Source organism: Amblyomma americanum, chromosome 6 (genome assembly GCF_052857255.1).
Source record: "Amblyomma americanum isolate KBUSLIRL-KWMA chromosome 6, ASM5285725v1, whole genome shotgun sequence".
NCBI lineage: Eukaryota > Metazoa > Arthropoda > Arachnida > Ixodida > Ixodidae > Amblyomma > Amblyomma americanum.
The window spans coordinates 84,164,119-84,181,800 of record NC_135502.1 but is presented as its reverse complement, the minus strand read 5'-3'; the positions used below and the strand labels follow the sequence as shown (position 1 = coordinate 84,181,800).

The 17,682-nt window shown below is 46.0% G+C and overlaps 1 protein-coding gene across 1 annotated transcript; it reads left to right on the top strand.

Moving 5' to 3' along the window:
* Positions 1 to 234: 234 nt before the first annotated feature.
* Positions 235 to 3,246, top strand: LOC144095362 (uncharacterized). The gene is made up of 3 exons (XM_077629122.1): positions 235 to 504; positions 1,594 to 1,813; positions 2,345 to 3,246. Exons 1-3 carry the CDS (start codon positions 364 to 366, stop codon positions 3,244 to 3,246), a joined length of 1,263 nt encoding a protein of 420 aa, XP_077485248.1. The 5' UTR covers positions 235 to 363.
* Positions 3,247 to 17,682: the final 14,436 nt, after the last annotated feature.

The following is a 17,682-nucleotide window of genomic DNA, read 5'->3' as shown; positions in this document are numbered from 1 at the left end:
GTGCGGCTGAAAGTCGACACCGGCGCGCAGGCCAACCTGCTGCCGCGCGGTCTGTTTGAAGCCCTGGGAACCAAGCAGCAGCCAGAGCCAGCCAGGGCTGTACTACGCAGCTACGGCGGGAATGAAATCGTGCACATGGGAAAGGTATGCCTCCCGGTTCGGATTGGCGCCGACACTCGACTAGTGGAATTCTTTGTTGCGAAGAAGGGCCGTCAAGCTATCTTGGGACTGCAGGCTTGTGAGCAGTTTGGTCTTGTCAACAGAATCAGAGCAGTAAAAAAAGATGAGGCTTTGTCCGAGTGCGTTCGCCGGCAGTATCCCAAGTTGTTCACGGGCATCGGAAAACTGAAGCGGGAATACAGCATGACTCTTCAAGATGGCGCCCGTCCAGTCGCCGAGCCAGCGCGGCGGGTACCTCACGCAATTCGATCGCGGCTGAAAGAGGAGCTTGATCGCCTGGAGGCTGCAGGAATCATTGCCAAGGTGCGAGAGCCATCTGACTGGGTAAGCCCACTTGTTATTGCTCGAAAGAAGAACGGCCAACTTCGCGTCTGCATGGACCCCAAAAAAGTGAACGAGGCTTTGAAGAGGGAACACTTTCATCTTCCGCGCAGGGAAGAGATCGAAAGTGAACTGGCAGGAGCGAAATATTTCAGCACGCTTGACGCCAATAGTGGATTCCACCAAATCCCGCTTGATGACATGTCCTCGAGAATTTGCACATTTAGCAGTTCATTTGGTCGTTACCGGTTCCTAAGGCTGCCCTTTGGTATTTCATCGGCTCCAGAGATATTTCAAAGGACAATGACAGAGAGTTTCGACGGTCTACCAGGGGTACGCATCTACATCGATGACATTTTGGTTTGGGGTGCCTCATGGGAAGAGCACCAGGAGAGACTGTACAGAGCCTTGGAAACGGCCAGTGCTGCTGGTCTAACTCTTAATTGGGACAAATGTAGGTTCGGAGTGAAACAGATCGACTTCCTTGGAGACAGAATAAGTGAACAAGGCATCAAACCAAACCCAGAACTGGTAGAGTGCCTAGCCCATTGCCAGAAGCCAGCTACGAAAAAGGAAGTCCAGAGGCTACTTGGAGCAGTCAACTATTTCAGCAAGTACTTGCCGAACTTAGCAAGTCAGACAGAATCACTTCGTGGTCTGTTGCGGGAGGACTTTGTCTTTGAATGGACTAGAGCGCACGACATCGAGTGGGCCCGTCTAAACGAAATGCTCACGCAAGCTCCTGTACTTGCTATATTTGATCCATCTTTACCTACAAAGCTGTCCACTGACGCATCCGCCTTTGCATTGGGTGCAGCCCTTTACCAGCAGCATGGTAGCGACTGGCGGCCTGTAGGCTATGCGTCAAGGGTCCTGACAGAGACCGAGCGCAGATACGCACAGATTGAAAAGGAAGCCCTTGGAATAGTGTTTGGCTCTGAGAAGTTTAATGAGTTTGTCTTGGGCCGAAGAATCACTATAGAGACCGATCACAGTCCATTGATATCTATCTCGAAGAAAGGACTCGGAGACATCCCGCCTCGACTTCAAAGGCTCTTCCTGCGACTGCTGAAATACGACTACCTGTTGCAATTTGTTCCTGGGAAGAAACTGGTTATTGCTGACACTCTTTCCAGGATGCAAGGGAAACGCTTGTCAGATAACTTATCAGATGACTTGGAAATACACGCCATAAGTGTCTTGGAGGACCGGGTGAGCAAGAGAACAATGGACAAATTGAAAGATGCCACGGCTAGGGACCCGGAGCTGCAGCAAATCATGGCAAACCTGCAGGCGTCACAGTCTTTGAACGGGGAGTGGAAAACGCACACTAGTGAACTGTCAGTGGTGGAAGGTGTGTTGTTGAAAGGTACCAAAGTTGTCATTCCTTCCGAGCTTCGAAAGGAAATGCTTTGTCGGTTGCATCGAGGGCATCTGGGCATAGCGAAATGCACATCACGAGCACGCAGCCTCATGTACTGGCCCAGGATGGCAGCTGAAATAAGAGAAATGGCTGAGCGGTGTCTGACCTGTCAGATACATGCTTACAAACAGCCTGCTGAACCTCTGCTGTTACGGGATACGCCCAGTCGCCCATGGTACAGGGTGGGAGCCGACTTATGCGAGCATGCTGGGAAGCATTACCTTGTTGTGTACGATGCCTACTCTAACTATCCGGAGGTGGAGGAGTTGAATGGCACCACAACTACTGAGGTCATAAACAAACTATCTCAGATATTTGCACGTTATGGCATCCCCCACGAGGTCTGCACTGATGGAGGTCCCCAATTCACAGCCAAGGAATTTAAGGACTTTGCAGTGATGTTTGACTTTGAACACATCATTTCCAGTCCTTATTATCCGAAATCGAATGGACTCGCGGAGAAAGGCGTACAAATAATCAAGAGGCTACTCAAGAAGGCAGGATCATCAAAGGAGGAGTTTTGGCTTGGACTCCTCAACTATCGTGCGTCTCCGCTGGAAGACGGTGTCTCACCATCCAAGTATCTCATGGGTCTCGACAGCAGAACGCCGCTCCCGGACCCCTGCTCGGATTCAGCTCAGCAGCTCTCAAAACCTCGAAAACATAAGCAGGATACGAACAAAGGACAGCAGCTCCCGCCATTACAGCCTGGAGACAGCGTTCGGATTAGGTCTGGAAGCAAGTGGGGCACAAAAGCTATAGTTTTAGATCTTGTGGCCCCCCGATCATACAGAATAATGACAGAGGATGGAAGCGAATTTAGAAGGAACCGTCAAGACTTGCGAAAAACGAGAGAGATTTGCAACCCAACATCACAACAGCTTCATCCTACAGGACGCAGCGCTGGAGACGTGGAAAGTCGCCCAGTGTTGCAGAGAGCGACAAGACCCCAACAGTCCCTTATGCGTGTTGACACTCCGTTATCGAGTGCAAGATCAACAGCCCCAGCAAGGGAGCTGTGTACACCACCTAGACTACTAAGACCGCCTACAGCATCCTCGCCAGCAGCAGGAGAAAGGGGTTCCGCGGAGTTCGTTCCTCTCACACCCCCTAGACCAGCTGGAGCGTTGGGGGCAACCGAACCAAGCGTGTCGCCCAAGCAACAAACAGGAGAGCGGCCAGTGGTGCAACCTCAAGGGGGAGCAGCAGAGACTGCTACAGAACACACTACATCCTCTGGACCGACTAGAGTGGTTGGTGCAGAACTAAGACGGTCCTCAAGACTCAGAAGGCCTCCCCGCCGGTTGGCCCACCAGAATTAAGGCGCCCCATCCTGCATATCACCCGCTCCCTATTGTGAAGGACTTACTCTGTAGTCACCTTCTCAATGTTTAAAGAAAAGAGGATGTATCGGTGACCGCTAAAACTGTACGGTGCACGCCAGCCAGTCTGGCAACGTGCTCGGGCACTTCCGGTGAGCGGGCAATAAACGGCAGTTGTTTCTTGGCTACCGCACGTGTCGGTCTCTTGTATACATGTTTTATTTACCTGTAGTGTCAATACCGAAACTTGTGCTTCTAGGTTCGTCATTTGCTTATAGTACAAGGGTCTTGCCACCGATGTCACTGATTTTAAATTTTCTCCGCTGCAAGTGTATACCGTGTACTGCACCGCTTTCACATCGGTTGTTTTTAAACACCATACAATAATTATTGTTTGTCTCGGGTTTATTTCTAACAACCCTCAAGAAACGAGACTGCTTGGTTCACGCCAGGTTTTGACCATCCACGAAAAAGCGCGAGTTTTTTTGTGAAATTTCAAAATAACTGTTATTCTGTATACACTAACCGCAGAAGGAGTCCTTTGTGCAGCGCCTCCATGTTGGATCACTTGAGGTGCCCATTATCGATAGTGAAATTCGCCTGGTTGCATTGTGCCGCATATGGTGTGTTTTATTCAGAAACAAAAAAAAGGTGGGCAGTGGAGTCGGTCGCGTTAGCTCTGAATACGCTTCGCAAATTTCAACAGGCTTTATGTATCGCTGGGGTAACCGACACAATAATACTGAAATATCTTGTTACCGACACCTGTGGTTTTCTTCAAGTACAGAAGGTATCTTTTTAAACTATGAACAGTATCATGAAATAAGTAAAGTTTAAACCTTTAGAGAAAAGCGAAAGCATGTTACTCGATGCAGTGGCTACTCTATATTGGTACAAAAAAAGAACTCACCTCATATAATAAGCTGGCGCCCACCATATTGGAGAAATACTCCAGAGAGGCCCACTTAATCGTAGAAGCTGCCTTATTCGAGCTCGAAGACTGGCTTTTTTTATTTGTCCTCATCGCGCGCACAACCGTCTGTGCAGTAGTTATATTGGAGTTCTCCGCGCGTCGTTAGCTCTCTTGACCTCAGCTGCCGCAAGAACCGCATTTAAAAAAACCGAGACTTGATTCTTTTATGCCTGCACTTCCCTTTTGGTTTTCTCCTTTTTGCCTCAGAACCGCACAAATCCCTCCGGGTTGTTAAACTTCGTTTCTCAGTTTCTATTCCAGCAACAGTTCTTGTTGGCGTCACTTGTTATTGTCGCTGTCGCCTTGTTGATCATATTGCCGCCTCTTTCCAGCCGCCTACGTTTGCCTTGCAGACAATATAAAGGCGTCAAAAGGGGGCAGTTCGGAGATAACCTAGAGACATGTGTAGGAAGGTGGCTGGCGGTGCCTTAACGCATGCCTCGGCGGCGCACACGTGACATCATGATCAGCGGTGCGCAGCGGCAACGGGAACAGCAGTGTTCCGATTTCGCCGCACTTTCTCTCTCGTTCTTTCCGTGCACAGTGCCTCCCGGCGACGCCGTCATCGTGGTCGAATACGACCACAGGATGGAGAAAGTCGTGGACAGCTTCAACGAAGGGAAAAATCTTTAGCTCGTCTGGAAAAGTAGAAGGAGCTAAGCTCGACTTCCCGATAAATCCCCTTATATCTTGATTTCTACTTTTTCCTGCACCACTACTTATTTTTTGTACTTTCCGCAACTGCTTCACTTTCCACCGCCACTTTCCCGCCATAACATCCCCTTTGTCTTCCTTGCCTTTTTTAGCAAGCTTTTCCCACTCCTCCTCCATCTGCCCTTCCGCCGCATCTGGTGAATCAGATTTCAGCTTAGGTTCACTCTCTTCCGCCTCTTCTTTTTTTGCGTACTCTCCTTATTTTTTCTCCCCTCCAGGAAACAGTGCTGTTGCCCTTCTCTTACAATATTCGTCGAGCCAATCACGCAGTGCTTTGCTTCTCTGCATCTCCTGCCCTCCCTATCCAACCCTTCCCTTTTTTCCCCATCACATCGACGACCGAACTGCCTGCAGATGCTTCAGGCGTAAATGCATATTCGAGCCATCTCTCCATTGCACGCGCACTCTTCTCTTGACGGCTCGTTTACACGCGACTGCTGAGTTGTCATGTGAAGTTCCAAACTGCGCTGTCAGCCGTCGGGCACATTCCTACGGCTACCCCTCACCCAGGCCCTCCTCCATAACCCAACTTTGTCTTGTTTGTTGGCGTCTCTTGAAGGCATCCGATTTCTTTTTGTTGCGCCGACAAGCTGAATTTAAGGTGATGCCCTTACCCAAAGGCACTTTTAAAAAAACCTCAGATCTATGATAAGAAAAAACCGGTTATTAATCAGTCTTCAGTGACATCAGATACCTATGTCACATAATACTAGCTGCGGTGGTGCAGTTGCTTTGGAAGAAGTTGTCGATTTCAACGTCGCGAGTTTGATCGTCGGCCGTATTTCGACGAAAGAGAGATACAGAGACGGCTGTTTGCGGTCAGATGTCAGCACACATTATAGACCTACAAGTAGTCTAAATTATTCTGGAACGCTCTACTACGGCGTCCCGCATAGTGTAAGTCCCCTTTGGGATGTAAAAATCTATATTGCATAATCTACGTAGGGAATGTAGCAGGTCTCTGTTTTGTGTAGCACGTTTTACTTGAGTGGTCGTTGCTTGGTGTAAAGGCGTCTGTTCTACTGTGATCAGCGCTTTGAGGCACTTTTTGTATCCAATGCAATCGGGTCCTTATCACCATTGTCTTATTAGTGCGTGTATCTCCCCGAGTTACACGTAGACGTATTCCATGCTTTGAGTTCTGACAATACAATGAACAACTGGGCGCCCCACCCCAGTTGTAGTCAACATAGTGTTGTGCGCGCATGTGTAACTAGTTTTTGTATATTAGCTCTCCTCCTATCTTCTCTTCCCGTAAAATCACCTCTTTCATTTAAATTCTTCATTCTGCCTGCTATCTTTTATTTCCGCTGCCCAATCAGATGCTTCAGTATTGATGGCAGATGCAGGGGCTAGCGAAAATCTTATCCCTCTTTTATATTATTTTCATAAACCACTACTACTAATACTACTAATTACCGCCGCTAAGGAGTCAGTGTACATTTGGGTTCCTATTACAGATATTACGTTTTCTACATCATCGCCATAGCATGACGGACAGCGTGCAGTTCCATATCAAATGTTTCAAAGTGTTCCTACACTAATCATCCCTTGTGCTTAACTTGATGTGTCAGGGCAGTAGTTGGCTATTCCACCGCCATTTTCTGAGAACGACATTTTCGTGTATGGTATGCAACGTTTCGGACATACGCCAGCCATAATTTTATATTGTGGCGAAGAATACGAAGCTGGCAGTGGTGCGGGATGGAGCGCTCGCGCTAGGCCAACGGCCATTAGATCACCTCATTACCATCAGTCAATCCGTCTCATCCTTCGGCTGACCGTCACGTAACAATATGTCGGCTTTCGGTTTATAACGGGGTTTTATCCTTTAGTTCCCAGCTATTGTTGCGTTTACATACGAAGAAAGTAAGTCTTCTTCCGCGTTTGTGCTATCACCTCCCTGTTCACGGTTCCTATGTCACCACGTACTTTCTTCATTAAAGGCTTGTAACGTATCGCTGTTCAGTATTTTCAGTCCGGGTATTCAGCTGCTCATGCTCTACGAGAATCGGAATAGGCGTCAATATGGGCAGCTAGTGACAGTGTGCGTTGCGTTCCTTTTCATAGCGCTTATCGCCGTCCAGAGTGGCCTAGACATTGGAAAAAACGGTGCCTAGTAATGCATCTAGATTTCAAGCAAGATCTTACTTGATATCGGGTTATTATTGTACGTGACTCGATATGGATTTCGTTTGAAGAAATGTCTTGCTTCATTTGATACTTTTCTTAAATGCCCTTTATGAAACCCCGGAACGCTGACGCTTATCTCCTCAAATTGGGTGGTAGGCAGTCACGACTTGCCCTTTAAACGGCCTCCCGTCAGCTATTTGCGTTAAACCACTTCGCCTAAACGACGGCGCTAAGAAACGAGGTGTTGGAAGACGTAGGATAGTTGTGTCTTTGGTGTAGGCGTCTGGAGAAGACGCCTACACCAAAGACACAACTATCCTACGTCTTAAGGCGAGGTGGTTTAACGCAAAAGCGAGGTGGTTTAACGCAAACAGCGGGCATTTTACAGCAGGCCGTTTTAGCGGCATAAAGTGACTCTCTAGCACCAAAGTTGAGTAGATAAGCGCCAGCGTTCTGGTGTTTCGTATGGAGGCACATAATAAAAATATTAAACGAAGCAAGACGGATACGTTGTTTCTAGGGAACATTGCCGGTGCTTTTTCTCAGCGTAAAGGAGGCTGCATTGCTGAGAAAATATAAAATGAGAGTCCAAAAGCCCATCCAAATTCAAAGCACCCGCACAAGTTAAGCACAGTTTCGTTGTTCCCAAGATGCATTTACGATGTAGCTGTCCGATCAATCAGAGGCGCTACTTCGAAAAACCTGAAACGCTGCCAGTAAAACGGTCTTGTTCGCCGGCCCAGTCAGAGGTCATGGCGGCAAGTAACAAGAGTGCATGCCGCCTCAGTCCCATCGCCCGTAAAGGCAATGTCTCAGCTACATAGCGTGCAGCTGTTTCTTGTTGCAACGCATGTGTACGGTACAGTTATGCTTCATCGAGGTGGGACAAATTACCTGAACTTATTGAACGTAGCAACAGACTGCAGAACAAGCTGCTGACTACACACACTCATGTACACATCGGCGACAATTAAGCGAGTGTATGGGCTTACATGCGTTGTGTTCTGCAGTTACGGATCCTAAAAAGCCTCCGAGCAGTGGTCGTACTCAGACGTCTTTTATTCAGCAGCACATCAGAGTGAAAAATTTCACGCGCATTACTCATCAGACGGCCCGCTGTACTGTTGATTATCGCGCCTTTGTTGACTAGCAATGCATAATGATTACAGACGACCCTGTGATTGACTCTCCTCAGGCCGTTGCGATTTCTCCACTCGTGACTTGATTTTTATGCGATGTGTGGGTAAAAAAATCAGGATGCTTTCTGTCCACCGTGCACTCTCCTGCCGGGCGTGTACAGCTATCGGCGATAAATGCAAGCGTAACCTCAACCCACACCCATCAGCAGCCTAAGCGCTTTTCTCACGGAAGTGCATGAGCCCTTAATACCAGTTTAGCTGCACATCGCCTATGTGTGGAAGAACACCTGTTTGGGCTAGTTGGTATTCCTCATTATTGTGCAACAGCAATACAGGACGAAGACAAGAGCAAGAGTTAAGAGGCAAACAGACTGCGCTGACCCCATTCTGACAAATAAAAGAGACACAAGTACAAGAAATAGACTACTGAAGAACGACTGTTCGGCTATGAAGTAATATCAACTAGGCCAAACAGCCGTTCATCTGCAGTTTATTTATTGTACCTGGCTCTCTTCTGTCTGTTATAATGTAGTCAGCGCAGTCTGTTTGTCCCTTCCTGCTCTTGTATTCGTCTTGTAGCCCTGTTGCATAATAATGAAGCACATGTGTGCTACGGCTTCGCGGTGGAGAATGAGCACTGCAATTAAAGGCACTTATATCCGGCTTTGCATTCCGGCGTTTTAAGTATTTCATGCAAGAAGGCCAGGTCTGTGAAATTTTTTTTCTTTATTTAATAAAATGAGAGGTGAGGGTGCAAGCACCTGATAAATTTCCCAAATATTTTTCTGCATATCTCTAAGCATACCATATTTTCCAGTGCGCAGAAAGCATGGAAGACCATGCGCTTGTATGGTGTTTCATATTTATACAACGTGCATGCATAGCCGTGTCACCATGAGCGTGCACTACCAAAATAAAAATAAAAAGGCACTTCAAAATTTCCGAATGCCTGCAGCTTCAAAAAAGCGAATGACCGGATGGCTGAAGTGAGAATCAAACGAATTCACCGGACGCGACTTGTAGTGCAACAGCGCAGCGACTATAGCTTTATTCCCTGTCGTCTGTTTTACACTATTTTAATTAGGGCACTCTTAGGATTCTTGGCTACACTCGCCGAACTGCTTTCCTCATCTTTCGACGGTGAGTGTCCACTGACGGCAAAATAGCGTTCACCGAGAAAGCACAGTAGAAACGTCACAGCCGCAGTTGTCAGAATCCCCGAGTGGCGGCGCCATGTGTACTTAGCTTTTTTGCAATTTTGAGTTTGAGTTTATTTCCACAAACAAGGAGATACAATGGTTGTGGGGAATACAAGAGGAAAAGCTGCTCAGAGGCAGCTTGACTGGCCCCAGGTACCGTTACAGTGGCTGCAGCAGGGCGGAGAGAAGGCTTATTAATAGACTGGAGTTAAAACAAAAGCAAAACAAGAAACTCAAAGAAACCTAAACCCAAAATTCAAACAGTAAAAGAGATAATAAACAAAAAAGAAAAAATGCCGTACACAGCTTATTACAGAAACACAGTCATGCGTACAAAAATATTTCAAGCAGGTCTCAAGAACAAGTCAGCACGTCGATGTTACATTGAGTAAGGTCATTTAGTAACTTCGGCAACCTGTAGCTTAACATTTGTTGACCATAATTAGTTCGCGGATGAGGAACACGCCAAGTCTCCGGAGCTCGAGGAGTGAAGGAGGCAACGCGTTTTGTAAGATTAGTGAGAGAGCAAAGATTACCTATTCTATTCTTTGTGTCTTTACGGTAGGATAAAACCAAGTGGTGATTCAATAAGGCGGGAAGTGTCAGTGTTCCAAGACTTCTTATAAAATTATAAAAACTTTCCACTCAGTAAAGATGACATACTTGCTATCACGTGACGCTAAGTTATGAGCCTAGCATTAGTGAATATTCCCCCTAGTGCCTTTCTAAGCATTCTGCGTAACACGGGACGTTTCAACAAAAAATGCCCACATCTCATCCATTCTTATTGCGAATCCGGGACTTAGCACAATCGACACCAGTCAAGTCGCACACGCAATGGTATCGGAACGATTATTTTTGTATTTGAGCTTCCTTTTCTTTATGAAAAGAGAATGAAGTGCAAAATAAAAGAAAAGCAAAGGAAGAACGAAAATAATGAAAATGAGAAAAGTGAAGAACAGCGAGCTTTAAGAGCAAGGAGAATCACTCGCGAGTAGTTCCCATCGGCGGCAGGAGCGGTAAGGAGGCGGCAGAGGGAAAGACAGGTACGTCTTATTGGCGAAGGCAAACCCTCGAGAATGTGTGGCATTGAGATAGGCTTAATGGACTTGAATAAAACTTCCGCAATTTGATCTTATTAATGAGACCGAAAAACGCAAGCAAGGAGGAAGGAAGAATCTTCACGCTCTCCTTTTCACGGACGGAGTGGGGACATCGCCTCAAGCCTCCTTCCCCTCTTTACTCTCTTCCAGTGCGGGCGTGTATGGGGGGCGAAAGCGAAAGAAGGTTGTCCCTCGCCGCCGACTCATCCTGCTGCCCGAAACCACCACTACGACCGTGGTTCGCATCGATCCTGGCACACGGCAGACGGCGCGCGACCTTCTCCTCGTCGGCGTTGCAGTGGCTATGGATATGGAGGAACATCCTACTCGTAACACGCTTCCGGTCGCACGCGGTGCATTTGTCGCGGCTGCGGCGTGCCCGCTGCACCGCACGTCGTTCGCGCCACGCCTGCGGCATTTTCAGCTGGGACAGCGCGGCGTGACGCCGGCCGGCGGCGCCCGTTCAAATGCGTCCGCCTTCGGACACGGTGGTGCGCACCGCTCGTACTCTAGGTGTTGGCGTGCCTGCGCTCTGCCCTCGTCTCTGGCGGCTTGCACTCTGCGTGTTCTTCTAGATGCTGTTCTAGTGCGAACATGGATACAGGAGCCGGGCAACAAGGAGCAGCCACACGGCGCGTCCTCCATTCCACTTTCTCTCTTCTGTGTCTCTGGCGCAGCTGAATCTAAAATGTGAACTTCCGCTTTGTACATTCTGCTGAAACAGAAAAGTAAAAAGCCTTTCTAGCTAGCGTCTATTTACAGTTCTCGATTACTGAAATCTGCCCATGTTTTCCACATCAGTTCTCTTGCCTTCAAGCTGGTGCTGAGAGCTTCGGTCAGCATTGGATGTTCGCGTGAAGAAGAATTTTACTTATGCATGCAAAGGAACGAACAGAACGAGCGTTGTTGGCAACACAGTGCATAATGTTATGTTTCATAAAAAGAGGACCATCTGATCATTATTGGACAGTTGAAATAAGACAAACTAATCGCTTCTGCAAACAGTAATTGCACCCGTCCGCCCCACGTAACACCCGCATGAAACACAATGAGGCAGCCAATGGAACACCTGCTTTCTTTGCGTCACTGCAACCCACTCAACTGAGAATTCAAACATTGGCGCGGATTAACAGCGGGAGCTTCACGAGGAACAAACAACCTATCCGGGCAATTTGGACATCAACACTAAGGTGTGCTGTAGTTGTAGTACGTTCTTGTCTGGCCTTTCCTCGTCGACACAGAGATGTGAGATACGAGTCGTTAGATGTGGAGCCCGCAAGATAACGGGCGTACGTCCTCTCCAAATTTATGCCCAGGCGTGTGAGTGTGTGTAGATGTGTGACTGTGTGAGAGCTTCAGGTGCCAGTGACCGGGTTCAAGTGATCTTTTGGAATCGCAAACATTTTCTCCAAGGAAACAAAGGACTTAACTAAGCGAGGGGTAGCTTATAAAATCACGTGTCCTGTGCTGTGTAGCGAGATTCCACATTTCTTTCTGCAATGAGGTTAAAGCATCAAGTTGTTTCATCAGCTGCTCGTCCCGCCTCTGTCTCGGCGAGCATCTCTCGATGTCTGAGACCCAATGGGCGACATCTCGTAAGGACTACGATACTTTTGGGTCGGGTGCCGCAGTAGGCCCGACGCAACAACAGGTTGGCACGGTCGGGACGAAGTCCGCTATAATCATGGCTGCAAGATTTAGTAAGTGCTTGAATTTTCTTCTGTGAGATTTTGCTGGGCTTTATTAAAAATGCGGTTAACGAATGAGGTGCTTGTGGATATCGCTGAACCGTGATTCCAACGTGCATCATGATAGGGGATTTAGAGAAGTAGCAGCAACACTCTTCTCAACCGTGAATCTGAAGGCGCTAAAAGCCTTCTTTTCAAAGACGGCCAAAAGTTTCGGCTTGGATGTTGGGGACGAAATGACAAAGCCGATATATCATATCGGCTATTCAAGCACTGGAGACAGGTGACGATGACAAACAGAATACTTGCTGGTGATCGAAGAAGAGAAACAAGCAAAGCTTGAGGTAGAAAATGCAATGCTCAGTGAGCAAGAAGTTGAAATTAACTAAGCGCAATGGACAAGCTTTTGAGACGAAACGCATCGAACTTCGGCTGCTACAAGTTTGAAAGGACGTGAGAGCAGCGTGGCATCCAACAGAGGGGAATGCCAGTTGTTCAGAATGAAGGTCCTAATGCGACCCTATGGCTTAGAAAAAAATATAGCGAACATGAAACGCATGCATTTTCGGCAACACAGCGCTGAATGTTATGTTTCATAAAAAGAGGACGATCTGAAGCAACGGAAGCAAGGAAACGGAATACAGCTTTTACCAAGGAAAATTGGCCGCAGTGCCTGGTTGCAATATAAGGCCATGGACATGATTGTGTTTCACAAAAGAGGATCCAGTCGACTACGACATGGTTAAAGTTGAGCCTTATAAAGAAGTGTAGGCTGTTAGGCGGAGCACTGAGGCGCCACTTTCAAAGCGCCGAGGAAGAAAAGATGAGTCGCAGCCCGAGTTTGCTTACAAACCAATGGCTTATACAGAGAAAGGGGTAAAGGAATCTAAGGTGCTTGGCGATCACAACAAAATGACGCAATGTTCTCGCCTCGATAAGTTTCACCGCCGGCTACCTGAAGACGAAGAGCACTAGGTAGAAGAGATCCCAAGCCTCACTACTGTCTCGAAGGTAGCGAAGCTTGCAGATGAGTTCTTACCCTCCGTCTCCTGGAACCAAAGAAAAGCCCCTAGAAAAAAAGACTAAGTTAAGCAGTTACACAACTGAATAAGGTATGTCTTCAATTTTTTATATAAAATCAAAATATAACGGCGTCAAAAGACCTATTTGCTATTTACGAACATATTATGATGCAATAATACAATTTTCTTCCGTCAAGAGTTTTTAAGTAGAGTAACAACCACAACGACCTTCCAGAAGTGATTACAATGCTGGGCGCCCGGCCATTTCACGGCAAGAAACGCAAGCAAAGAAACAAAAATATAGAGCCAGAGAAGAGTGGTAGAATTTTTTTTGACCGCTTTCTATATTGACCGCCCCCGTCCCCTGTTCCCATACATTTCTTTTTTTCTCTGTGTGTTCTTGCCAGGCTGTAGCGTTGGTCAATCTCAGCGCTGCGGTCTCGCCTCGGTCCGGAAGGATCAAAGGGACTACACCTGCGCTATCTTGACTGCGATGGTGCACGTCACCCAAACGTTAGACGCGCGGAAAGTGCGCCGGGTACGGAGCGGTTGCCGGCAGAGAAGGGGTGCGCGCTGTCGTCCAGGGATTATTCTGAATCATAATTATGCAGTCTCTTCTAGGAAAAGTCTACGCCCTCACGACAAATGGCATGCCTGGCACGCATAATAGGGAGAGGCGGGCTAGTTGGTGACTAGTAGTAGAATGCACCTTCCGCATCCGAGTCCAACGGTTTGACTCTCCCCTGATTTAAGGACGCTCTATTTCTCATGCCACAAATCCTACCGCTCACCCTGATTCTCCATCTCCCTCTTTTCCTAATGCCTGTTCTTTGGTCTGCTTTATTAGCGAACCACGGGCTACTTCAACGCCTTTTTTTCCAAGATTTCTGCTAAACTGATTTGGGAACGTTTCTGTCTCGGACGCCAACCTTAAAACAGGCTCTAAGCGCTAGTGGAACCGCACCTAGGGCAGTCTCATTTAGCATGCGTCCATGCCGCTGCCACACTGGCACTGGTAAGACGTGGGTGTCCCTGGAGGACCGGCGCTCGTGATTACTGCTGGTTGGAGGGATAGCCCAATTACGACAACTCCGTCTCGGCCGAAGGAGTGCAGGCCTTTTTGGCTGCCTCACTGATGTTCCGAAGGATAACGCCGGCTATGGGGGTGGCTCTTCCGTTAGAAATAGAAGTAAAAATTCATAATAGAAACTTAAGAAAACTATTTGGATGCTTTGTGAGAAGGTAATATAGGTCCAAAATATTCAAATGCATGAAGCAGTCACTGCATAACATACTGATATCAGTGCATATAACTGACTGAAGCATAGCTAAGCCGCGTAAACTGGCTGTCGGAAACAATAGCAATCAATTTTTGCATTTACTTTTCTAAATGAGAGTGACAAAATGAGCTCTCTACGAATTATGCCATTTTATATTTGGCAGCCCACTCAGATGTCAAATACTTAATGAGATTATGCATAAACTTTTCTGATGAAAAAAATGTTAATTTTCTTTATATGTCATGGATTAAGAAGACATTAGAACAGCCCCTTGGCTTTGGATACGGAACATAATGACTTTCTTTCTAAATATGATTTTTAACTCAACTTTCTTTTCTACTTTCCCTTTATGCCCCCGATACATTTTCCTCAGCGCCGGATAGAAAATCAGCAGTACATTTCTCTTGATTTTACTTCTACGATGTTCTTGCTCTCTAATTCTCCCTAAATTTGCTGCAGGAATGAAGACAAGCCATTCACTTTATTCATGTGTAAAGATGGCTCCTCGGGTGTAATTTCTAAAACCTATCCCACTTAGTCGCTTTATGACTTTGCAAGATGAAGTTTGACTGTCAGGATTTCTTCATAAAAATCAGAATCTAACTGTTGTACTTTTCCAATAAAATAAGAATTCAGCCCTTCTACTGCTTGCGTTGCCGTGCTGTTGTTTGAGTAAAACCTGGAAATCCAAGGTCGAAGTCGCCTCAAGAGGAAGCAATCACAGTAGTAAGGAAACCAAGAAAATGTCTTCACAAAAAAAGTTGTTTGTTTTTCTTCATTTAAGCACCTCGGGCTAGCTTTTTCATTTAATGAAACATTTCTGCACATTTCATACTGGTGTCACTTTTTTCTCTGACTTCTCTTAACATGAATCGACGAAATCTCGTCAACTTTTTTCTGCATATACTACTCCGGCTAACTATATAGGGGCACATTTTACACTATATTGAAAACCCGGGATCGGAAACTCATATCAGTAGCTTAGAAAGATTGTGTCATTTGGAAAATTTTTATTGGAGACAAAAATGTAGTTTGGTAATCCATTCATGCATACATTTTTATTGCATAGAAAAGATACATAAGGTGTACTTTGACTGAAGCGTCTGGATTCTTTGTCAATGACTAGTAATGAATTCATTATCAAAATGTCACATACCTAGACAAATTATCATGGCTGCAACATATGAATATTTCACTAGTAGGGCTAAATACTGCCAAAGAATAGGTAATATTTGGCAGTGGCTAACTTCTAAGCTGCTTCGCTTCAAAACGTGTCTACATACCAAGCAAAGGCATAAAAAGTAAAAAAAATCAAAATAATAAAATATTCATACTTATGAACACATGCCTAATAAACGACGGTATTTGAAACTGAATACCGCAAACATAGTTTCGCGAGGATAAACAATTTTTTTTACGTAAACATCTATGAAGAATATACTTAAACCAAAACCTTCACGTGGTCATACCGCTCCTATGCAATGGTGATAAAACACGAACAAGAACTAGTCAATTAGGTCTATTATTCAGCTCGGTAATAAAGAAGCCTGCAGTTTACGCACAGATTGTAGGTGTATACTTACAGTTAACTTCTGGAAAAATGTGAAAGATCGCGGTGCATTCGCCAGAATATATGCCCCTGTAATGCGTACTCTGTTGCAGCAAAACACTGCATGTGAGGAAGCTCTTCTTAGCAAATGCGTAGAGACCACAGCGCACAAAAATATTGCGTAATAAATAAGTGTGAAGGATTACGATGGTGTCCCAATAGAGGAAACCAGACGCGAAGTGAAATTTATATCAGTATTTTGACAGAAGGTTCATGACGTCCACTTAGTAACCTCATAAAAAATTTCGACTAACTCAAGCGACACATTTCCAACGCCTGCCAAAATCTCCTTGAAATCCGCGGCGATCATTTTCAACAGCCACCGTATTCAATCGTTTCCCTCTTTTGCTTACGAGGCTTTGCTGAGTGTATGATACTGCTTCAAATTTCGTTTGCTAGAATGGAATGCCGTTTCATAGCCAGACTTGATTTTAGATTTGAGTTGATTGCTTTGTGGGTCTTTACAACATCTTCTAAGGCCGCTTTAATAGAAAAATGCTTAGCACGAAAAAGTAAAAGGCCCGCGCGGATCACATATTTTATGATTAATTTTTACCCTACCCAGTTGGGTTATTGGGGGTCTACAGTATATAAAAAAGACAACGGCATATTAAAAAACTTAAGGACCTTCATAATTACATTCGTAAAAAAGAAAATGTGACAGCATTTTGATTGCCTGCTATGGTGTCTAGAATGAGTGCCTAATGTTTTTACAATGTTCCTCCAAAACTCAAGTTGCAACCTGTTCCATTGCCCCTTGGAATGTTCGAGTACCTTCCGTACGACTAATATATAGGATTATACTAACCAGACCCGCTTATCCAACTTAATTAATTTTTGAGGTGGGCTCGCTTCCAGTGATTTGGGGGTCCTTTGGAATTTTTGGAGGTGGGCGAGCTCCAAAATGTTGGGGTTCTAAGGTTTTCAAATTTGACAGTCCCATATGATTGGTGCACTGGTGTTCACGTGGTGTTGATGACGTTACAGCCCTCTCAATTATATTTATAGATTGTGTGTGGGTAGCCATTTACCACAACTCGCGCAGTGGTTCAACGGTTAAGCGACGCGCCACTTCCTAGGCATGTGGCTGTTTGAAATAGAGCAAGTGTTGACGCTTGTGAGACCCAGGGTTCTTTTCCCGACCTCCCGTAATGCACATGAGCAGTGCCCAAGAGCAGAAGCCGCAAATTTGTTATGAGCCTACAGCCAAAATGCCATAGAAATTGTTGCCAAGAATGTAAAAAAGTATCCCATTTAGTTGCCGTTGCATATGCACTGATTTTGTACGAAAGGCTATATAAGCCACCACGATGCGCATCCCGAAGAAATTCCAGGATAATAACGTCCCCAGAGGCGGAAACCTGGATGTAAGGTGTGATATAAGCACCAAGTTTCAACGAAGAAGGAAAATAAAATAAATATAAAAATGTCACATTTAGGAAGTAGAGGTGTGCACAAATGAAGAGGAGGAAATAACAAGCACAATAACTGCATGACTTGTGGTGAACTGATGAATCAGGCATAAGGGAAGATGTTAGAAGCTAGGGAAAAAAAGAGGAAAGGAAGAGTCCACAAG

What these genes read in the sequence shown, in the direction of transcription:
- LOC144095362 (XM_077629122.1), top strand. Translation starts at nt 364, where the DNA reads ATGACTCTTCAAGATGGCGCCCGTCCAGTCGCCGAGCCAGCGCGGCGG. An exon ending in TGCGAGAGCCATCTGACTGG is followed by an intron (nt 505 to 1,593) that starts GTAAGCCCACTT and finishes TACCTGTTGCAA; the next exon opens with TTTGTTCCTGGGAAGAAACT. An exon ending in GGCGTCACAGTCTTTGAACG is followed by an intron (nt 1,814 to 2,344) that starts GGGAGTGGAAAA and finishes TTGAACACATCA; the next exon opens with TTTCCAGTCCTTATTATCCG.